The following is a 23,655-nucleotide window of genomic DNA, read 5'->3' on the forward strand; positions in this document are numbered from 1 at the left end:
GTTGTATTTCAGTAGATGGTGGGACTCCAAATGTTTTACTTTTTATTATTCCAGATTTTCCTGGAATTGTCACCTTTTAGAGTTTGTGTCTTTTCCGGGTGTTCCCAGAATTCTCTATTTAGGCTACTGTTGTGTTGCTTTAAAAAAATAGAGAGCTTTTACTCAGTTCAGCTAACAAATTCACCTTAGAATCCACACTGATTCTTCAAAAAAGGAAAAAAGCAAAGACTGCTTTAGCTTCGGGTTAAATGTCTCATTTTCCCCTTGGTTTCACTTCCTTTTCCATTCTAGTGGCTTCCCATTTCGTTCTGGAGCCTCCTGTTCCCTGAATTTCTTTTCCATTTAAGAAGCTATTTTCTCAGAAAACAAATATCGTATATTAATGCATATATGTGGAATCTAGAAAAATGGTACAGATGAATCGGTTTGCAAGGCAGAAATAAAGACACAGTTGTAGAGAACTAACGTGTGGATACCAAGGGGGGAAAGCAGCGGGGGTGGAGTGGTGGTAGTGGGATAAATTGGGAGATTGGGATTGACATATATACACTAATATGTATAAAATAGAGAACTAATAAGAACCTGCTGTATAAAAAAATAAAATTAAATTAAAAAAAAAAAAGAAGAAGCTATTATCTCAGAAGTTGTTTTTCTCCTTAGTTGCTGCCACTCTCTGGCCCCTGTTTTGCTTCTTCGCAGGTCTGGCTGCTGCCACGGCACTTGCCTCAGCCCCGGCCTCGGCTTGCCAGGGCTCCAGGCCAACCCAGCCTTCCAGCTGCCCCTCAGCTGTTCATTCCAACTGTCCAGCTCCAACCGACTCAGAACCTTCTGGTCCCAAACATTCTCTCACACCCAACCCACACCAAGGAGCAAATGCAGTAACTTCTGCTGGGTTCAGCTAACACTGAATGGGAGGAAGGGGGAAAGGAGAACAAATACGTGATCAATTCTCCTTAGAAGAAGCCCTTTCCTATACTTCATAGGTCATGGGTAAGAACTGATAGAATTTGTATTTCAAGAACTTTCTCTCTCTCTCTCTTTCTCTCTTTTTTGGCTGTGCCACGTGGCTTGTGGGATCTTATTTCCCCGACCAGGGATCAAACCCGGGCCTTCTGCAGTGGAAGTACCGAGTCCTAACCACTGGACCGCCAGGGAATTCCCAAGAACTTTCATTAACTAAATACCCAAGTGATGATAGAAAAGAAAATTCAGATTATATAACAGCTCTACTGGCCTTAAGAATAAAAAGATATATATTAAGTATCAGATATTTGGGCCCCCAAGATGGTTGAGAACTCATTTCTCAGTGCCTCTTCTCCAAGCCTTCCAGAAAAAGGTGCCTCATGTAAGAACCTCTGAAATCTGTCCTTGTCCCTAACATGTGTGCCGGGGAGGAGGAGTGTGGTTAGAATGTTTGGGATCCCTAAGCTCACAGACAAGGCAATAACAAGATAAAGTATTAAGTAAAGAATGTTAATGCTGATGAAACCTTTAAAGAATTCAGATGAATCCTTGGAGTGTTCATCCTGGGCCCCTCGAATGTCATACAATCCTGAGTGGGATATTTCCCCTCTATGACTTCAGCTGTAACATGACACTGTTCTTTTGCACCAGTACGTGAGGACTAGCTAATTAAAATACTGTACTGGTTCATTCAAGAAGTATTTACTGAGTTCCTACTACATACAAGGCCTTGTGCAAACAGACTGTCTAATATGACATAGAAATTTAAAAATAGATCGCCATAAATAAATTCGATGATAGGATTATGTAAAACCTTTCAGATAATTTTAGCTGTTTGTATCCACATACAGGGCTTCTAATTCTACCATTTTGAATGACTTGACCTGTATTTTTCCGTCATTACCCCTCTCTTCCAAACTGATTCATTCATCTTAGTCTACAGCCAATTTCCATCCATTTTCTAAGGGTAGGACCAGAGCTGCCATGTAAAGTTGTGCTCTGTACAAGGACACCCCACCAAGGGGGCAGACAGGGCAGAAATCCATTCTATGTTCTGCTGGCTCAGCCCTGCGACCCGGCCTTAGTCAGTGTTCACCCAGAGGAAGGGAACAATTTTCTAATTTGCACAAATGTCCCTTATGGGTTAGCTGTGGTCCTAACCCACAGAAATAGAATAAATGGGCAGAGTTTAGTGTTGTAATCAAACAAGATTTACAACAAAGATACATTTAATGGCAGATATGGTGTCTATCTAGCTACACGGTAAGTCACTCATGTATGTGGCGGTATTTGGTGTTCTTTTTACTCAGCCAAGCCAACTATGGGGAAGCAAGAGAGAAGGAGAAGGACGCCTCAGTGAAAGCTTGGTGAGTTCCTCTGGAGTCACAGTTTGGGTTTCTTTCTCAGCAGGGGGTGCCCACGGTCTAAGTGTTTCCAGAAATCTTACGTCCGGGGGTCTGAACGCATATTTAACCTACTGAAAGACACAAGCATCCCCCCCCCTCTGGCAGAATGTGACCTTCTTAAGAGAATCAGAGACAGCAGGCATCAGAAGCCTCAGGCTTTAGAGGAGAAGCTGTTGGGCAAGTAGATCAATGAGCAACTGCCTTCACCATCAGGGATAAAAGTTGGAGGTCGAGAACACCTTTCCTTGTCCTGCAGAGGTTGGGAGATGAGCCTTATAAATGGAAGAAAACCAAGTGGTGTGATTTAAAGAAAGGATTGCTGTCCCCCAAATTCCCCTAGAACCATCGAAAATTCTGCCAGATTCATTTGACCTAACTCTTCTCATGGAGAGTTAAGGTAAGGTGGACTGATTACTAGTCAATCTCACTATAGAGAGAATTCATTTAATTAGTTTGATTTCCTAAGTGCTAGCTGATTCACTGGAGCAAAAGGGGCTTTTGCTGGATTGAGGGGAGCCTGCAGAGGTTTGGTACGGGTGTGCTATGGGTTGAATTGTGTACACCCCCGATTCAAGTCCTAACCCTAGTACATAAGAATGTGACCTTATTTGGAAATAGAGTAGTTGCAGATGTAGTTAGTTAAGATGAGGTCCTACTGGAGTAGCATGGACCCCTAATCCAGTATGACTGGTGTCCTTATAAAAAGGGAAATTGGACACAGAGACACACACACAGGAGAACACCATCTGAAGACTGGAGTTATACAGCCGCGAACCAAGGAACTACCAGAAGCTAGGAGAGAAGCCTGGGACAGATACTTCCCTAGAGCCTTCAGAGGGAGCACAGCTCTGCCAACACCTTGATTTTGGACTTCTGTTCTCCAGAACAGTGAGACGAAAACTTGTTGTTCTAGAAGCCACCCAGTTTGCAGTACGTTGTTACAGCAGCCCTAGGACACTAATACAAGGTGGAATGGGGAGCAGATGGTGGGGCATGGCACTTGTGACGGGTTCTATCTTTCCAAAAATGGCTGCAACAATACCTCCCACCCACATGTTCTTCTCACAACGTGACTTTGACAATCTTCCCATTGAGTGTTGGGATCTCTATACCCGCCCCTTGAACCTGAACAGGATTTTGTGATTTCTTTGACTACTTAGAGTAGGGCAAAGGTGACATTATGTGACTTCCAAGGCTAGGTCAGAGGAATGCTATGCACTTCTGCCCTGATCTCTTGGGATACTTGCTCTGAGGGAAGCTAGCTGCCATGTAAGCAGTCTTGCTGCCCTGAGGCCACCATGCTGTGAGGAAGCCCAATCTACCCCACACAAAGAGACCACATGGAGAGCCCCCAAGTCTCCACAGAGAGAGAGATGCCTGACCACCCTGCCACCCCCAGCTCCTCCAGTACTGCACTGTTTTAATTCCAGCCACTATTTGACTTGAAACCCCAAGCCAGAACTGCCTAACCAAGCCCTACCCAAATCCCCAACCCACAGAAACTACGAAAGGTGATAAAGCGATTGTTGTTGTTTTAGACCACCAGGGTTTGAGATTTGTTACACAGCCTGCAGGGTTTGGGACAACCAGAAGATAAAAGGACTTTGGAGAGAGGGAGCCCAGAGTGAAGGGAGATGTAGAGATGTTACAGCAAGATCAAAGGCTAAAAGATGGCAAATGTCCAAAGGAAAAGAGGTGGTGAAGACATTTCAGGAAGGGCAGTGGAGACTTTTCCTCTGAGAAGGGCAGTGCAGTCAAGTGGAAAACACCTGGGCTGGGACACAAGCGGCCCTGAACCCCTCCAGCGCTGCTGCCCACTCTCCCTGGAGAATGTTCCATGAATGAATAGTGTGTGAAAGAACAGCTAACCCTGGAAAGGGGGAGCTAAAGAGCAAGAATTGTCCCACACCGCCACCCCACCCCGTGCACCAGTTGTGGGACCACCACACACAGCTCTGCCTGTGATTAGTCGTTCTCACGTAGACTCTGCTGCTGGAAGATGTACTGACCAGCTGAGACAAATATCTGACCCACTTGGCAATCGTGTTTCTCACAGTAAATGAATACATTGGCACTCCAGTTTATGCACCCGTGGGGATGCTTGACCTGCACATGTTAAGGCAAAGACCCCAGACACAGGCAATCAAAATAAGGTGTGGCCTCTCAGAGGGACCCTGCCAGAAAATGATCAACTGGCTTCCCTAGTGGACGACTATTCCTCATGGCCACAACTGCGAGAGCAATCTCCTCTTAGATCAAAAGTAGACAGAAGGGCTTCCGTGGTGGCGCAGTGGTTAAGAATCCACCTGCCAGCGCAGGGGACACGGGTTCGAGCCCTGGTCCGGGAAGATCCCACATGTCGCAGAGCAACTATGCCCGTGCACCACAACTACTGAGCCCGTGAGCCACAACTACTGAGCCCATGTGCCACAACTACTGAAGCCTGCACGCCTAGAGCCCGTGCTCCACAACAAGAGAAGCCACCACAATGAGAAGCCCGTGCACCGCAACGAAGAGTAGCCGCTGTTCGCAGCAACAAAGACCCAATGTAGCCAAAAATAAACAAATAAATTTATTAAAAAAAAAAAAAGTAGACAGAAGAGGAAAAACCAAGCACATGGTTCCTCAGAAATAAGGAACGGCCCAGAAGAACTTGAAAATAGTGGAAGAGGCAGAGGAGGCCAGCCCTCCGATGGGACAGCCCACCCCTACAACAGAGGAGCCTGGTCCAGGAAAACTTTGCCTGACTTTCACCCTGCTCTTGAAACTGCTTTTCTTCCCTCCCTGTTACACTGCCATTTAAATATACTATATTTTGGTCTGTATGTGCTTAAAAAGAAAATGGACAATAGAGTTAAAAAAAAAATATGATGAAGGAGAGAGATGAATAGATTTCTCATCCAGTGTTCTTAATCCAAATATTAAGTAAAGACAATCCAAAGTCAAAACATGATCGTGGTGATAGCACAGTCCTTTGTTTTTAATGTTTAGATTACGTTATCAAATATTTTGTAGTTTCCAATTACCAAGCATCTGTAATCAACAAACACGAGTTAATGAAGCAATAAGTCTAAAATTATTAAGAAATAATGTAATCTTGAGCCACTTGTAAAATGAAGGTGCAAAATTTTAGGTATTATTGAAAAAGCATCGCTTTATATTATATTTATATGATAACTCTCTTTATATTATAAAATCCCCAAGGGAGAAGCAGAGATGCTGCAATTGCACTACAGAAGGTCTCATCACCACATCCTTGCCCTTGCCTCTGCCTCCTCCTCTTCATCCATGTGGACATTTTTATTACATGTTAAGTGTAGGGCAAGGCCCTGGGAGCACAAAAAGGCTTTGACTGTTCACGTCTTTGATGAGAGTACCATGCAGTTGGAGAAGACATTTATATAGATACAGCATCTGAATCACTGTAAGTGTCCATCCAAAAATATTTTAAGTCCTAACTATTCTAATTGTAAGAAGAAACCATTCCAGAAATAAAGCTGCTCTCTGCACAGTGCAACACTGCTTAAAAGATGGTATGGCAATTGCCCATGGCAACCCTAAAAGCAAAATAAACAAACACGATCGTGCTCTTATGCAACTCAGCGGGCGCCAGTAAAGAGACACGGGGTGGGAGCTTCAACCATGGAAGGAGGTAGGGACAGCGGAGCAAGGAATAGCCCTAGCACGCTGAGAATGTCTGTACCTGTGGCTGTGATGATTAAAGCCAGAGGGCAAATGCATTGGTCAAGGGAAAGCAAAGGTCAAGTCTGACATACATGTTCAAAGTCAGTTGTCAAAGTTGGGGCCACTGAAGCGAGTATCAGAGCTGACGTGTGCGGTCAGAGTCAGTGAAGTGGGACAGATGAATGTATAACTGATGGTCAACCCAGGGACCAGTGGCTACACACAGCAGGACAAGAGGTAAATGATGGTGAGGATTTTGGGGGGTTGGGAAGAGTAAGGTGGATCAAGGGGATGCTAATTCTCACGGTGGGGCTTTTATTTATTCCCAGGGCAGATGTATGGAGAAAAAGCACATGTATAAAGGTGAGTCGGGCCCATCTACAATAAGCCAGCAGAGGAAGGACAGAAATTAGAACTGGGCGCTCTTCTGAGGCACACTATCATTGTTACATTAAAAGATAGCAATTGGGTTCAAGTCTCTGTATTTCTACTAAAGGTGATAATGTCCGATACTTATATTTCTTACTTTCTTACAAAAGACAGAATGAGATCACCTCCACAGATCTGACCAGGTATATTTCCAAGATGCCAAGCTACCAGGCAGAGCTGCCTGGCAAAAGAACAGGGCACTTTTGCTTTCTCTCGGGCCAGGGAAGTTGTAAAATGATCACACCAGTGCACAGGCCATCGTAGAGACTGGCTGACTGCTCTCATGGGGTGGTCCAACCTGTCTGTAGGGTCACAGTCATGGCACCCACCGCTCTTGCCTAGTCAACACTCTTATGAAAGAAGAGAAAGGCCTTTTTTGACGTAGCGAGGTGATGTGCACTGGTGGAATTCAAGTGGAGGCTAGATGCTCAAGGCAAAGGCATTGGAGAAGACATTTCCAGCCCTGGATTGAAGTTTTCTCCCAGCCCTGAGATTCTCTAATCTTCCCGCAAACCACTGTTGACAAATGGGACCTAAGGAAGTGTTGTGCCATGAGAGCAGCCACATTTAGAGGAAATGTAATGAAGGAGTCCATCAAAAGAGCCTGATAGCTGACAGTCTTTTTGGAGCCAAAGAACAAATAACATTTTGTAGCTCCTATCTGTCTGCCATAAATAATTAATCCTATAATGTCCATGTCTGTTGTGGGTGTGGTCAAGAGCTTTGAGCGCTGGACTTGAGTTCATATGGGACAGAGGAGACCATGGATCCTAGAGGAAAGACAGCTGGAAAATAGCCATCTCCCATCAGTGATCTGGTGTAGGAAGGTAGACAACTCCATTTTACTCTGAAAGGAAAAGTTTTTAGTCAGATATGTGCATTTTTCCTTATAGCTCAAAAATAAATTATGCAATGTTCAGCAAAGACTGAGAAGCTGGCATTGACATTTTTAGCCTACTTGGTCAAGATTCTCTTAGTACTTGACAAACTTTAACTCAAATTCACAAACTCCGCAAGATAAAAAGCAGGAACTCACGGTGCGTATCATTCTTTAGAGAGGTGTGTCACTGTATAAAAAGAAAAAAAATTTTTTTTTTGCTTCAGTAGCTATCACTTGCTGGATTGGGATTAATGCTATACTTTCTAAAGAAAACATAATGGCCCATTAACTCTGAGTTAATTTTCTAGTAGAGGGTTGGTTTTACTTTGAACTAGTAACATGCTTTGCATGGTATCACCTGAATCGAGGTTTAAGTCTGTGGCTATGAAACAAAGCCAAATTCCTGGCCCACACTGGCTTCAAACCCATTATCCAGGACTCATCAATATTATGCTGTGATCAACTTGAGCACCTAGTGAGGCCAGAAGTGGGGAATGACCTTACAAGACTAGACTGTAAGCTCTCTAACAGGGATCATGTCTGTCTTTTGCATTGCTATATCCCAGCATTTAATACAGTGCTTAGAACATAGTAGGCATTTAACACATGTTTACTGAATGAATGAAGTTTTTTCCCCAAGGTACTAAGAGCCTATATCTCTCCCATTTCTCCTTCCCCTTTTTCTTACCCTGAATTCCATTTTCCAAAGGTATCTCTTCCACGTTTCATGGGTTGAAAGATGAATTTAGAAGAAAAGTGACTTCCATATGATTGAAGCAGAATAATGTTTGTCAAAATGGGAAAACTTACTGAAGTTTTGAAACAAAGGACAAAATTCCCTCAAAAGTCGATAGTAATTAATAATAACAATATCACTTGGAAAAAGACAAACCAATGTCACTGTATCTTCTCTGACCCAACTTCTAGGAGGACTGTCCACCTGGACAGGAATTGTACTACTTTGTCGATGTCAGGCACCACCTATGAAACAGACCACTCTCCTTACAAGCATCATCCATGGTGTGTGTTCCCTATATGGTGAGAGAGGTGTTCTAGGTCCTGTGATTGCAAAGTGAGGCCCAACCCATTTCTAAATGGAGCTTAGAGTGGCAGGTGCAGAAAATAAAACTCAATGGAGGGGACTTCCCTTGTGGCGCAGTGGATAAGACTCTGCGCTCCCAATGCAGGGGGCCGGGGTTCGATCCCTGGTCAGGGAACTAGATCCCATGTGCATGCCACAACTAAGAGTTCTCATACCACAGCTGAGGAGCCTGCCTGCCGCAACTAAGACCCGGTGCAACCAAATAAATAAATATTAAAAAAAAAACAAAACTCAATGGAGCTGTGGCGAGACAGTCTGTCAACTCCTAGGATCCTTCCACAGGCCTCTCACCTCAGGGCCTCCTTTGCCAGGCTACGACACCAACTCCAGAGAGGGCAATGGCGAGGACAATGAACCCAACAGCTTTCATCGCCAGAAGCACAGTTTTCGATTCTAAAAGCAAGCAAACGAGGGAGAATCCACAAGTGCTCCTCCTCTTCTATGTTAATGTTTGGGAACTTTTGTCCCTGCAATCATCAGGAAGCCCAACACTATTCTTCGTACTGTCACTTCTTACTTCACAGCTCTGTGGAGAATAGTCTAAAACAGAGGAACAGCAGTTCCCAAAGTATAGTCTGAATGCCCCAAGTGTCCTCAAGACCCGATCAAGGTGTCCATGAGATCTAAGTCATGATTTCCCCCCCTTTTTTAAAAATCTCCATCTCTCACATGGGCACAGTGGAGCTTTCTAGAGGCCACATGATATGAGATGACATCATCACTCTGATAGCAAATGGAATATGTGCTTGTGTTTTCTAGTGTTTAATTTTTAAAAAATTTTTAGTTTGTAATACAGTAAATAGAAACAGATATAACCTAAATAAACAAAAGCTCTTTGGGTTACTCAATAATTTTTTTAAGAGTATAAAGGAGGCTTGAGACTGAAAGTGAGAGAACCTCTGATTTAACAGACCCGTTCTAAAGCACACAGTGATCCATGCTTCCCGCTCACCCCCTTTCCTCAGTCTCACTCCCCAGACAGCCACAACCCCATCTTTACCCTGGGAACCCTGAAGAACCACGTGGACACCGCCGTGCTCCACATGACAGGAGTAAAGGTCACTGCTCTGAGGATCCAGCTCAACTGACACCCATGTCTGATAGGTCCCATCCCCAGTGGGAAGAATGTCTCCATAATCCATTTCTTGGACAATTTCTTCCCCATTTTTTCATCCAGATCATGGAAATTTCTGGGGAGTAAAAGCCGTGAGCTCTGCAGTAAAGAGTTGCAATCCCCGGAAATTTTCTTTGCGATTTACTCTGACCAGTGGGGGCTCTAGGAAGAATAAGTTCAAGTTAAACAGAAGTATCTTTTTTTTTTTAATAAATTTATTTATTTTATTTATTTATTTTTTTAGCTGTATTGGGTCTTTCTTTCTGTGCGAGGGCTTTCTCTAGTTGCGGCGAGAGGGGGCCACTCTTCATCGCGGTGTGCGGGCCTCTCACTGTCGCGGCCTCTCTCGTTGCGGAGCACAGGCTCCAGATGCGCAGGCTCAGTAGTTGTGGCTCACGGGCCCAGTTGCTCCGCGGCACGTGGGATCTTCCCAGACCAGGGCTCGAACCCATGTCCCCTGCATTGGCAGGCAGATTCCCAACTACTGCGCCACCAGGGAAGCCCCTAAACAGCAGTATCTTATGTACTGAGTACACAATATTAGAACTCAGCAACTGCATTTCCCAATTAATTTTCTTCTTTGCAGGAAAAATCTAAAACCAAGAACGACCCAGAACCCTGGTTCGCCAACAACAACAAATTCTTTGTGCTAAAGCCAGTTTGAGTAGTTTTCTGTTACCTGCAACCATTAAAATTAAGATGGTTGGGGCTTATCTGGTGGTGCAGTGGTTAAGAATCCACCTGCCAATACAGGGGACACAGGTTCAAGCCCTGATCCAGGAAGATCCCACATGCCGTGGAGCAACTAAGCCCGTGCACCATAACTACTGAGCCTGTGCTCTGGAGCCCACGAGCCACAACTACTGAGCCCACGTGCCACAACTACTGAAGCCCGTGCGCCTAGAGCCCGTGCTCCACAACGAAGAGTAGTCCCTGGTCCCACAACTAGAGGAAGCCCACGCGCAGCAACGAAGACCCAATGCAGCCAAAATTAAACAAATAAATAAATAAATATACTTAAAAAAATTAAGATGGTTATTCAGCTAGTGAGTGGGACAACTGAAACAAACTCCAGTCACCTGCCTCCAAAACTGATGCACTTGGACAGAGAGTCCATATTCATACCTGTGGCCCAGATGCCTCCCTTAGGGGCCGCCGTAGCTCTGGAAAGCTCCACTATTAAAAATCACTCCTGCGGAAAAAGGCACATTTTGTCTGGGAGTTTCCCACAGCATGATGCAGACGTAATTCGTTTTGAATAATGAAATCGTACATGAAAAGTTCTGTGTTAACTAAAAGTTGACCAATTGAATCATATCTTTGATGTATAAGAGGAGTTTTACTGAAAGGAATATTATCCTAACTCCTTTAGTAAAGCAAAGACCCTGTTTGTCTTCTTGGTAATTTCAGATTTTCACTCATCCTGGTGTTGTGTGAGCCCTTGGTTACTACACAACTTGAAGAATTGCATCCCCTCCCAAAGTATTTCCCAACTTACCATTGACAGGAGATGGAAGGATCTGTCTCACTGGATCCCCCCCAAAAGGAAGTGTCCCTGGAGGTACTCTACTCTGTCAAGACAAGAACTGCGGAATGTTGTCAAAATGCTGATAAGTAACCAGGGAAAGTTTTCATGGAGAGTTACAGAACATGATAGTAACAAAATGGATTTCAGAATAGGGTCGCTGTAACTTAGATGAGAGGAAGTTACGTATAAAACCATGGGTTCTGAGGATATGAGGACAAGGTGTTCTCCCTCCTCTTTACCTGTCCTTTGTAGGGTACCTTTCCCATACTCCAGAAATCTCTTTAACCAGGCAATACATTCTTCTTCCAGCCAATTCTTTTGATATTGTAGCTCATGCCGACTGGCCTCCCATGACCGCTTGGTGATGTGAGCCACATTATCCATAGCCATCCAGGAGAGGATATCTTTATTGAAGATAATGAAATCCTGTCCGTCATATGCATATTGGAGAAACCCTGTGGTGTTTCCGTCCTCCAGTAACTCACGGCCAATCATTCTCTGGTAAGTGTGGAGGCCCTGGAATACACATGCAGGCAGGAAGGGAGGGGTTGACATGGGGATGGGGAGGTGGGTGCCCAGGTGACGTGACAGGGGGCATGACTGGAAACATCTTCTACCCCAGAATACATCACTGCACAGTCCTGCCATGGCATCACTGAGTCGCCAGGAGGTTCCTGTGATGTAAGCCCATTTATCTACAGATATCTGCGGAGTACCTACTGCATACAAAAGGAGTATGATAATTCCCACCTTGGGAGTTATCCTATATTGGGAAGAACTAATTGATAAAGTTTTTAGTGCAGTGGAGAAGGGAGAGATATGCGGGAGCCAGAAATATCCCTGGGAAAGTTAATATATTTAGTAAGTCATTGTGCATAAGCAAGCACCTCACTAAGCCTGGCCACCAGGAAATGAGACGCGTGCTGGCCAAATTTAGGAGGAGAAAGGAGAAGATACAGGTCAGCAGCCTAAATGCGAATGGGATAGGGATATGGGGGTAAAGGGCTCCTGGGGGAGAAACAGACAATTTGAAAGATGCACAGGACAGAGGGCAGGCACTGAACCCCGTCAACCAGATCGTCCAAGCTTTGCCAAAAGAATGCAACTCAGCAACTGCTCACATTCACTGTCAGCCCAGGGACCTCTACCGGGTTGGGGGTTAGAGACGGAAAGCGTTCATCTCTGCTGCCTTCACCACCTGAGTGATTGCAGTGATGCTGCTGCCGCTTCAATTCCAGCTTGAACGTCTGCTGCCAGCCCCGCAGCAGCTGCGCGTACCTCTCCCAGTGATCAGGCGCCAGGTTCTCCGCCATCCACAGGGCCTGTGGCTCCTTCTGCCGAGAGACACTGTCATACATGGTGATGGGATGAGAATCCACATACCCAACTGAAATAAATTCAGGGATCCCATAGCCAGGATCTGAGACGCCCAGGTGAAAATATCTCAGAGAGTGAGTCCCTGGGAGAGAGGCAAAGAAGGCAGATATTTAGAGTCACAGCTGATCGAGATCCATAAACTGCTGGATTCCATTTAATCCCCATGTTAGTCCTCCATGTTCAGTTGCACCCATTCTTCCTGGGACCCAGCTGATACTTCCTCTTATGGAATCACAGAACCCCAGGAACTGGGACATGGAAAGGACTTTAGAGCTTTCACCAAGACTTGGAGCCTGGTTTTTCAGGTTTGGAAACCTTAGGATGAACTTTTACAGGTAACTCAACTTGTAAGTGAAGTAGAGTGTTCTGGTCTGTGGGAGAAGGGCCCAGGACCACTCACTGGGCCCCTGGAGGGGAGAGCTGTCCGAGGGACTCCGAGGGTTTGAAAACCCTGATAATCCAACCCCCATGTTTCACCAACAGAGGCTCCAGGTGGATAAATGAGGGCCCCCATCTCACTGCTGTGCTTGCACATGTGTGTACACACACACACACACACACCAGGCCAGTCTGCTTGACTGACCCACAGTGAGAACCCACATAAGGACTCAGGCCTCCTGAGGACAATTTTTAAAAAGCATAATGCTTTTCCTATTATACCAACCCAACTCTATCAACAATTTTCCTATTCCTTCTCTACTTTTTCTTCTGGCCAAACATCACTATAAGAGCTGTAATAATCACTAAGCGTCAAAAGTAGGCTAAAATGAAATGTTTGACTTTGCCGCTTCTGCACTGAACTTCTCTCAGCTCAACCAAGAAGCTCCTAGGCTGATAGAGACAGACAGGGCAGTTTTGAGGTAGTGGGATGGGTGTTGTGATGGGGTCAGTGCGGGGCATGGGCCCTCAGGAAAGACTTTCCAGAGAAGGTATGTCTTAGGGGAGATCCTGGGACAGGTAGGAGGTGAGCAGGCAACGAGGCTGGGAAGGGACATAGGAGAGAGGACAGTGGGAGTAGAGTAGAAACCACGTGTGCAGACAGGGGATAGAAGAGCGCGGCCCGCTGTGGGAACCAATGGCCTAGGACGCTGGAGCGCAGTGAGCGTCACAGAGGAGAGGAGAGATGACGCCCAAGAGGTAAGCAGAGCCAAGGCTGAGAAGGCCAAGGGCCCCCATGCCCTGCCGAAGAGCTGGAGGGGAGAAGGCATGCAGCATGGTGGCTTTCTTCCCCTGCTCTGCTCGCTGTTGTCTGGAAATGCCCACTTCTGAGCCTTTTATCTTGTTACTTCCTGCCATCCTGACCCATCTACATCCTCCCCAGTCATCAAAACCCATCTCCAAAGACACTCCCAGGACCAGCACTGACATTTGCATGGCTGAGTCAAGAGGACAAAGGAGGCCCACATTCCAGAGACCCAAATATTTTAAAGGAATAAATCAAGTTAAAAAACTGTTAAATATGTTCTATCCTCCTACCTTGACAAATATCCCTTCATATGACCTCAAAGGCCAAGTTCAAATTTAAAAATCTCAGACTTTGTGGTGGCGCTGAGAAAGTGGGCCTCCGGCCCTTGGCCTGAGACCCGTCTCCTTCTCTACCTACTGCAGCTCTACCTAGCCCTGCTAAGGGCTTTGTGCCCACATGTAGACACCCCTGCTGTCTCATTCAGTCTCCATACATAAACACTGCCTCTTTGCCACCTCTTGGGCTCGCAGAGGCCTCACCAGCAGCATAGTCAATCCTTAGGAGGATGGACCAAAGGAAGAGGACTGTGTAAACCCAAGCAGCCCCGAGTCATCTGGGCAATGAACTACAGGTTCCAGATACCTGTGGTGTGGCGCAGACATGGGGCGAGTACCTCCCCTTGGCCTCATGGACCCCTCGCTCTGGGGAGAAGGATGTGGAGAAGGATGTGGATAAGGGAGGGCCAGAGCGGGGCCCTCTAAAGGGTGGGGCAGTATCCACGCTTCTCTTGCCTGTGTCTAAGAGCTGGACTAGACACCACTTCCCCCAATTTCTTCCAGGTAGCCCACCCCATTGCTGTTGTCCCCTTTGTGAGCTCCCTGAGCACTCAGATCTTCGGGCACAAGCTTTGTCACTGTGGAGAGCCTCAGATGGGGGTCAGGGCCCCATTCCCCAGCCTGAATGCCACTTAACAATGTTTACTCCTTCCTCTTCATTTTAAATATATATTTAAGGAAAAAAATCAAATTAAAAGAAAACCAGTTCACGAAATGGTTGGATCAGCTTCTGTGCATGCAAGTCTGTCTGTAATTTTCTTTTTTCTAAAACTGCTTCTGAAAGAATTCATAACGTGCAGACCATCTTTTAGAACTGATCACCCCAAGGCCAGGGAACTCTTACCTCAATTATGAGGGGAGACAGGATTCCCTGAGACCGAACCAGGCCTGCTGGGTCCCTTCTGACTGATTGCACCAGTTCTGTTAAAGCAATGCAAACCCCCCTTTCTCCCTGCTCCTCTAGCTGGGGTTGGGCCAGCTTGCAGGGTTCAGAGCAGGCACCCTGCCCCGTGGGCCCTCCCTGGAGGTTGTATCCTGCATGTCAGCTGCAGTGCTGGGTAAGATGGAGGCTGGCCTCCCCCAGGCCTGGGCAGAGCATAAGGGCCCCAGTGCCCCTCTGCACTGCTTTGACCTTTTATTTCCCACCCCTTTCCCTTCCTGTGTGGGTGGGGAGGCAACACAGTGGAAACCTCTGAGGTTGGACATAAGATCATAATAGAAGTCTTGGTTCTTATGAAGACAAGAGCCAGGGTAAAGCAGAAGCACAAATTCTATCCCCAGAACAACAGCTGCCACATTCTGCCTTCTATTCTCTTTGTCTTTGTTCACCTCCTACCCTCTTCTCAATCCTAAGGTACTTAAGAACTGGGACGGGACTTCCCTTGTGGTCCAGTGGTTAAGAATCCACCTTCCAATGCAGGGGACGCAGGTTCCATCCCTGGTTGTGGAACTAAGATCCCACATGCCGCAGGGCAACTAAGCCCGCATACCGCAACTACTGAGCCCGCACACCACAACTAGAGAGAAGCCCGTGTGCCACAACAAAAGATCCCGCCCTGCATGACACAACTAAGACCCGATGCAGCCAAAAATACATAAATAATAAATTAATAAATAAATACCAAAAAAAAAAAAAAGCTTTAAAAAAAAAAAGAACTGGGACTTACTTTCTTCCCTCTGTTATTTCCTACAAGGCCTAGCATAGGAAGCCTGGCCCATGGTAGGTGCTTTGTAAATATTTGTGGATTAAATTGTTGGCAAAACACTTTATTTCTCTGCTTCAAAACAATTAAGTATGCTGGAATGAGTATGAATCTATTTTACTTGAACTTATACTTAATTAAAAAAAATTATTTTGGCCTCGCCACATGGCTTGTGGGATCTTAGTTCCCCGACCAGGGATCCAACCTGGGGCCCCAGCAGTGAGAGCACCGAGTCCTAACCACTGGACCACCAGGGAATTCCCAGGAACTTATACTTTAAAAAATACTTTTCATAAAAGGAGCAGAGCTGAAATCTAATTTACATCCAGACTGGAGTCTGCAAAAGGTGTAATATGGTTGAATCTGCAACCAATTTTGCAAACGGTTCTATTTCTCCACCTCTAGAAAGGTTTTGCAGATATGCAACTGTTTTAAGATGGAGGCTAAAGGAAGAGCAAGTCAGGAACATTAGTTCTCACACTTTTTTAGTCTCCATCTGAGTATTCAACAAACATGTGAGTACCGCCTCTGTGCCAGGCGCTGTTCCACGCCCTGAGCACACCACAGACAAAACAGATAAAAATGTCTGCCCTTCTGGAGCCTACATCCTAACGGGAGGAGAGGAGGAAGGCAGACAATATAAAATAAATACATATAACATGTTGTTTAAAAAGTGCAATGGATCTAGAGACTGTCATACAGAGTGAAGTAAGTCAGAAAGAGAAATACAAATATTGTATATTAACGCATATACGTGGAACCTAGAAAAATAGCACAGATGAACGGGTTTGCAGGACAGAAATAGAGACACAGATGTAGAGAACAAACGTATGGACACCAAGGGGGGAAAGCGGCAGGGGGGTGGTGGTGGTGGTGTGATGAATTGGGAGATTGGGATTGACATATATACACTAATATGTATAAAATGGATAACTAATAAGAACCTGCTGTATTAAAAAATTAAATTAAATTAAAAAGAAAAAAAGTGCAATGGAGAAAAATTTGCAAAGAGGACTAAGCAATATAATTCTAAACATCAATACTTAGGGAAGACTGCTCCGAGAAGGAGACTTCTGAACAAGTACCTGCAGGGAGTGAGGGAGCCAGGCAGACATGTGGGGACCACAGTGCAGGCAGGGGGGCCTGTACAAAGGCCCTGAGGAGAGGTCAAGCTGGCACATTGCAGCAGCAATAAGGCCTGCGGCTGGAGCTGAGGGGATGAGAGGCAAAGTAATAGCTAGGAATGGCTTCCACAGTTACTGATAGCAAAAAACCTCATAGAAATCAAATTCCAGGCAAAGAATGGGAGAGAGCAAGGAAGAAGGGATTTAAGAAGAGACTGTGTTATTGACATATAGAACTTCCCTTGGAATCTGGGTTTCCTTTTATGACATCTGGGGTCTACATGCCTAGTAGATGCCAACAAGCAAAAAAAAAAAAAAGTATTACCAACTTGGGGCATTACTGCTCAATGGGAGGATTTCTTCTAAATGAGTATCACTGACTTTATCTCCATACATAATATTTACAATTCATGTAATTTCGCTCTCTTATAAAAAAGTAACTTCATAAAGATTTGCATTATCCAGAGTTTATAAGAGGTAAATAGAGAGGCACATGGTCTGTTGCCAATACTGTCCAAGGACAGTGTAACGCCCTTTTCTCCAACCTCAATCTCAGTCTTATTCCTGGTTTTGGAGCAGTTTCTCTCCACTAGCCAGCCCTGACTTCAAAGGCTGCTCTGCCCCAAAAGGCTGGCCTCCATCTGCCAGTCATCTGCCCGTCCAGCCTCATGCAGCCGTGGCATGGCTCTGCTCCAGAACATCACAGCCCTCTCCCCTTCGTTTGCCATGGATACAGTTACCCATCTGGTGCGTCCACAGGTATGAGTCACACTTGCTTCTCAGTTGGGCTTCCAAAATGCTACCTCAGCTGTGATGGGAAGTTGGTTGACAGATGTTGAGTCACAGAAAAAATAGGGGAAATTCCGTGGTACCCTTTCTCTCATGTCGCATTAGACCTTGTCATAAGTTATATCCTATGGATATGTTGCCTGGATGATTAGATTTCTACAAGAACTGTGAAGGTTGAATCATTTGAAAAAAGCTGTACTTGACTATTTTTGATCTACCAAAATGGCAATTTCATATGATTCAATCTAACCTTCTGATTCTTTCTTCTTGCTGCAATAATTATGAAATTAGGTTTCTCTCTCCCTTTTCATGAACATCAATCCACTTATTGAACTGAAATCTACAATTTTGAATTTGGTCTTCTGTCCAGGCCAGTCAAGTTGCTTCTCAAAGAGCATTTGCTGCTCTGTCCCAATAGCCTGTGATAGACATTGCTGAAAGTCCTGAACAACACAACCTAACAGCAATTAGACCAAATGCAGTGGTGACTTTACATCCTATATTATGTTCCCTTTAACCTGTAGATTAACTAGTTGGACCGTTTTGACAAAAGGCTGTGAAAATCACTAGATTATAAAATAATTGATAAAGTGTTTTCAGGTATTCCTCCATGCGGGCAAACACATGGCAGCAAGCAGTAAGTGCCACAAAAGAGGTACCAATGGGGTGTTGCAGCAGCTAGGAGAGAGATCCTGCTCTCACACAAAGGGATCCACAAGGAGGAGGTAGAAAACCTGCTATGAAGTTAGGCCTTCCGCGAGCCATGGAGGGCAGCAAAATCTGAATCATAACCCTCAGAACCGCACTTATTTCTTGAGCACGTGCCGCCATGTGTTAGTTACCATGCTAAGCCTCTGATAAGCATGAGTTACATTTATTCCTCACTGCAACCTTTTGAGTCTTAAAGGTCTTAAAATTCCCATTTCACAGGTAGAAAATGGGTGCAGAGAGTTGAAGAAAATTGCCCAAGATCATCCTTAGAATCCATAAGTGGAGGACCCAGGAATTACACTGTGACCTCTCAGGCTAGAAGCCCCTTTGCCTTAGACTGCCCAGCTGATCCGAAGCAGAGGCACTTCCCCATCCCAGGCTCTGTTTCAGGCTCCTCGCCCGGATCACCATTGCTCTCTCCCGCCCCCTTGTGTCAAGGATGACTCACTGTCCTGGATTTCCCAGTCCCTGGGGACCCGGGCTCCAGACCTTCCTACAATTGGCTGTGGGTCCCAATTGGGTATCCAGTTCAACAAAGTCCCAATTATTTGTTGGCCCTCCCAAGTAGCCCGATGCCTTAATACAGTCAAAATGATTATGATTCCTGGGAACTACTCTCTGGAATTTCAGGCATCGTGGGAATGAGGGGGAGAAGTGGAGGGTGATATTTTTAGTTAAGAGGGCCTTTGGACACTTCTCAAACTATGCAGTGATGTAGGTAGTTCTATACGCATCAAGAAGTGCCAGTCCCTCTCCTAGCAACTCCTCTCACTACAGGAAGTCATCGAGGGCCCGGAAGTGCTGAATGCGACAGTTTGACTCTTTAGCTACTCTTTTGAGGCTACCCTTTGGAGGTTACCAATGTCTCTTCTAAGTTTTATCCTTTTCTGAACTTCCAGTAGGCACAGTCCTAGCTGCTAGGGATACGGCAATGAACACATCAAATCCCAGCCCTCTGAGCTCCTTTCTAGAAGGAAGAGCGGCAGTAGGTGAAGATATAATACAGGATCAGCTGCTGATAAGAGTTGTGAAGAGAAATAAAGCAGGGAAAGGAAATACACACACACACACAAATAATAATAAAGGAAAAGGGAAAAAAAGATAATGGAAAGAAAAAAAGTTTAAAAAGAGAAAAACAAATTTAAAAAAGAAAAAGGAAAAAAAGCAAGGAAAGGAGGTAGAGTGTGAAGAGGGCTGACCTTTTAGGTAGAGGGACCAGGAAAGGCCTTCTGAGCAGGTGGCATCTGAGCAGAGATGTGAATGAAGTGAGGAAGTGAGTCATAGGAGAAGAACCTTTCAGACTGAACAACAAGCCGGAGTCCTCAAGGAAGTTGCCTGTTCCATGTATTTGAGGAATAGCAAGGAGATCACTGTGGGTCATGTAGAGCTTTGGAGAATGAAAGAATGTGCCCCGGTGGGTTTTTTTCCCCCCAGTATTCTCTGTATACAATGATGACCATATGTTCTCCTATTTCCCAGAAGAATTACATTTTTATGAATTTTATTCTTTTTAAATGATTCATTGAAGTTGTAACAAAATGTGATTTGGTACTTATACTCTTGAAGGGTTTTCCATAATAAATATAAATTTGGCTGTCAGAAAGAATGTCCTTTGTCATCTGTCTCAATTTGGGTTTCATAAAGCAAGTGTTTAAAGAGCCACTTGCTTGATCTTTAACCTAGGCCCCTTCCTTCAAGTCCTTGGCAATCCTCTGGAGTAACAGGATGACTAAGGTCAATGCGTTTTAGTGAGAATAGACAAATATTGCAACTAGTCAGAAGAAAATCTACAAATTAGTTGAATTTCTCAGACTTAGATAGATTCAATGTCAACCAAGAAGAAGAAGGCCTTAAGGGAGCAAAACAGTATCTTGGAGAAATTTCTACTGCATGTGCCTTGGCAACAGCTCCATGGAAACAGATTGAAGTCTAATAATGTCTATAGCAAATGCCCATATTTTCTCATGTTAACTCTTTGAACTCAAGGTCATTTCTAAGCAGATAATTTGCAAATCTGTCTTTTAACACTAGCCCAGTTGACAGTTCAGGGGACTTATCCATCATTACTCCTTGTCTGTGAAGGACTTAATCATTCATGAAGCAGACTGATATAGCAGATTGAAATATCCATAGAGTTATGAGTAATATCAAGAGACTGACCTTGGCTTTTTCAGGATGAAACACACAAACCATATATACCTCTGCAAGAGAGATCCCATGCATGCCCCCGCCCTGATTACACCCACCCGCTTCACCAGCTCACAGTCTCCCACAGGCTGAAATGAAGAACAGGAGGAGCTGTAAAGCATGAAACATCTTTCTTTTTCATACAAATTCTGCAACTAGAATAAACCACAGTTGTGAATTTAGTCATTATTGCTGACCAAGTTCTCTATGGCACACGGTCAGATCACTTCAATTTCTTAGGGACATCACCTTGGAACATAAATTCCAGGAGGCATTTATTAAGTGCCTATTGGTCACTAGGAAGTACGAGGAAAATAAAGAAGAGAAAAATGAGAAGATCTCTCTCCCTGCCTTTAAGGAGAGCCTTGAAGGAAAGATTTTGGTAAATAGAAAGTTATAAAACTGTGAGCAGGAGCTATGGAAGTACAAAGGAAAGCACAGTCTACTGTAGGCCATGGAGTCAATGAAATCAACACACTGGAAGTGATGTTGGAGTGATCTTGTCATTGAGCTGTGACCCCCATACACTCTGGTATCTCCTCCCTGCGTTTCCATGTCTAGAAGCTCCTACTCAGGGCTAGCATTAGGCCCAAATATCAAGTAGACCAAGACCTTTTTCATAACCCCGTTTCCCTTCCCTGTCAGCATCCCTCAATGCCCAGAACACTCAGTCAGGATCCTGGCAGGTAACAACCTTCATCCCAGATGAGTCACATGAAGAAACTTTAATGAAGGGACTTCACGCAGGGGTATGAGCAAAGTTACAGGAACAGATGAGGGATGATAGGGCACCCATAAGCTAGCAACTATAGGAAGCCATTACCACCCTTAGGGCTGTAGAGACTGGAGGAGCAAATGGGAGCTAGAACCATGAAGAAAGGGCTGTTCAGAGAAAACTATATTGCAGAGGGACACAGCTACCACCAGAGACATTAAATAAAGAGGGGAAAGAGGAAGAAGGAAATACCCCAACCTCTTTTTCCTCTGTGACTGCTCTCCTTTCAGCATCTCCCATTGGGTGAACCCGAACAGAAATCAGCCTGCCAGAGAGACTGGGTGATGCCGTCTGTAGCAGTCAGCCTCCCAGGGCACAAGACAGGCCAGAGAAGGATGGAGTGGAAGGAGTCAAAAGGAGAATAGCCAGCACAAAGCGACCTTCCCTGCCCTTTATATATGACTGGTTCTATTTCTCATTCCACCTATTATCGAAGTGCCAAGCGTCCACATCCAGAGGCACTGTGATATTGCGGGAAAGCCCTGGACTGTAGGCTAGAAGACCCGCATGTACTTCAGACTCTGCTCGTTATGTGAGCTGAGTCCACCTATCTAGGCCTGGGTCTCCTCATCTGGAAATGAGGATATTTTCTTAGCCTGCCACAAGGGTCAGTTAGACCATCACATGAAAGATTATGTTTAGGGGATATTGTGTTCATATTATTGGAGAGTTCTTTGAGGATTAAATACAGGTAATATATAGGCTTTTTACATTCTAGAAATATCACTCCTTTCCTCTTTTTATCCTCTGTCTCTTACCCTCACCCTCAATCTTTCCCATTTCTGACTTGAATGGTAGGACTTTTTCTGGATTAAGTTTCTATAGAAGCAGGACCTTTGTCTGTCTTGTTCATGGTCATGTCCCCAAAAGTGCTGTCACACCAACAGCACTTTGGTCATCAACCAACATGTGTATAATTAACACACAGATGATTTGAAAGAGCTCTTTCCTATCATGCTCATGAATCACTGCCTATGGTGGTGGCCCAGACTGAGATGGAGACATTGCCCGGCAGCCACCTGGGAGTGCTGGCCCTTAGCTGGGAAAGCAGCTGCTTAGGGCAGAGAAGCCTGGTGCTTCCAGCCCACAGGTCTTTTTGTGTATTGGGGGCAACAGAAAGCAACTGCTTTCCTAGTAACATAGGCTCCCTAAACCATGAAAAACTCCTTCTACTCAGTTGATATCTCTTACACCTAGTAAACAAGTCCAGAACCATGGTTTTATCTTTCTGGGATCTTGTGTTACAGGTTGGGCTTGTGGTGAAGAGGAAAAACAAGTAAACCTGAACAATAGATCTGCTCTACTGTTCAATGGCCCTGAAACTCTGACCACATCCTCATGAGACTCACCAAGCTAGTAGAGAGGAAAAACAAAAGTAAAAGAAAAGACATGAGCAGAAAAGAAAGGGAGCAAATGCTCAGAAGGGAAGTAGGAAGTGAGGAAGTTACCCAGAGCGTCTTTCCAGAATGGCTTCCAACCCCTCAGAAGGCAGGTGACATCAAAATCCTACACACATGAACTGGAAAACTGTACAGCTAGTCCAACCCTCTGACAAGTCCTGGGTTTAATAAACACAATTTTCTGTCCCTGGCTTCTTAATCATTTCACCAGAAGTTTTAGGAAGCCAAGCTCTTTCCCTGAGGCTGCCTCGGCTGAGGGGTTCAGAGCAAAGAGAACTTGGGGTACTCACGAGCATCACTGTGCATCACTGCTAATACAATGATGAGGGGTAACAGGAGCACCATCAGCCCCTCTAAAATCCTTCTCTTTCCGATTCTTTTAACCAAAACACTGACAGGTCCCTGCTGATCTTTCAAGAACCTGTACTCTACCGGCTCTTGAGTGATTCAGCAACTGAGTGACACTCAGGGTCCTCTCCCAGTAAAAACAGGGGAAATAGTTAGTGTCATCAGTTGCTAGGTAGAATAGAGAGAGAGAAAAAACAAAAGAACTGCCTGCCTTCCGCAGTGGCCTTTAACCCTTTGTTGGTCTCAGACACTGCTTGCTCTTTTTGCTGTTCCTGTCTTGACCCTGTTCCCAACTTTCGAATATTTATGGAACACAATTATGGGAAAGACACAGGGGACACAAAGATTAATCATATCTGGTCCCCCAGGAGGCTCAAAAGAAAAAGAAGTCTTTGCTTATTCCCTGGAGCTTAGATTTCTCCCAAGGTCCATGAGAAAGATTCACACAAAGTTCCCAGGACTTGCTCTGGCTTCCTATAATGCTTCAGTCCTTATGTCTGATATAATATGTATCATGTAGACTGTCCTGACATTTTTAGCTTAGGCCTATCTTCCCTGCTGCTCTAGCACCCAGCCCAATAGCTCAAAAAATGCTCGTTGAATAAAGGAGAATA

The 23,655-nt window shown here is 45.0% G+C and overlaps 1 protein-coding gene across 1 annotated transcript; it reads right to left on the reverse strand.

The window, feature by feature from the left end:
- Positions 1-836: 836 nt before the first annotated feature.
- On the reverse strand, positions 837-23,130 carry LOC133087936 (major histocompatibility complex class I-related gene protein). Its single transcript, XM_061185654.1, has 5 exons — positions 22,984-23,130; positions 12,301-12,565; positions 11,346-11,617; positions 8,756-8,857; positions 837-904 (listed from the first exon to the last, which is right to left on the reverse strand). The coding sequence occupies exons 1-4, from the start codon at positions 23,036-23,038 to the stop codon at positions 8,757-8,759; spliced, it is 693 nt and encodes a 230-aa protein (XP_061041637.1). The 5' UTR covers positions 23,039-23,130; the 3' UTR covers positions 837-904; position 8,756.
- Positions 23,131-23,655: the final 525 nt, after the last annotated feature.

Source organism: Eubalaena glacialis, chromosome 3 (assembly GCF_028564815.1).
Source record: "Eubalaena glacialis isolate mEubGla1 chromosome 3, mEubGla1.1.hap2.+ XY, whole genome shotgun sequence".
NCBI lineage: Eukaryota > Metazoa > Chordata > Mammalia > Artiodactyla > Balaenidae > Eubalaena > Eubalaena glacialis.

What these genes read in the sequence shown, in the direction of transcription:
- LOC133087936 (XM_061185654.1), bottom strand. Translation starts at nt 23,038, where the DNA reads ATGGTGCTCCTGTTACCCCTCATCATTGTATTAGCAGTGATGCACAGT. An exon ending in AGTGATGCACAGTGATGCTC is followed by an intron (nt 12,566 to 22,983) that starts GTGAGTACCCCA and finishes CCTCTCTCCCAG; the next exon opens with GGACTCACTCTCTGAGATAT. An exon ending in AGGTACCCTACAAAGGACAG is followed by an intron (nt 8,858 to 11,345) that starts GTAAAGAGGAGG and finishes GCTTGCTTTTAG; the next exon opens with AATCGAAAACTGTGCTTCTG.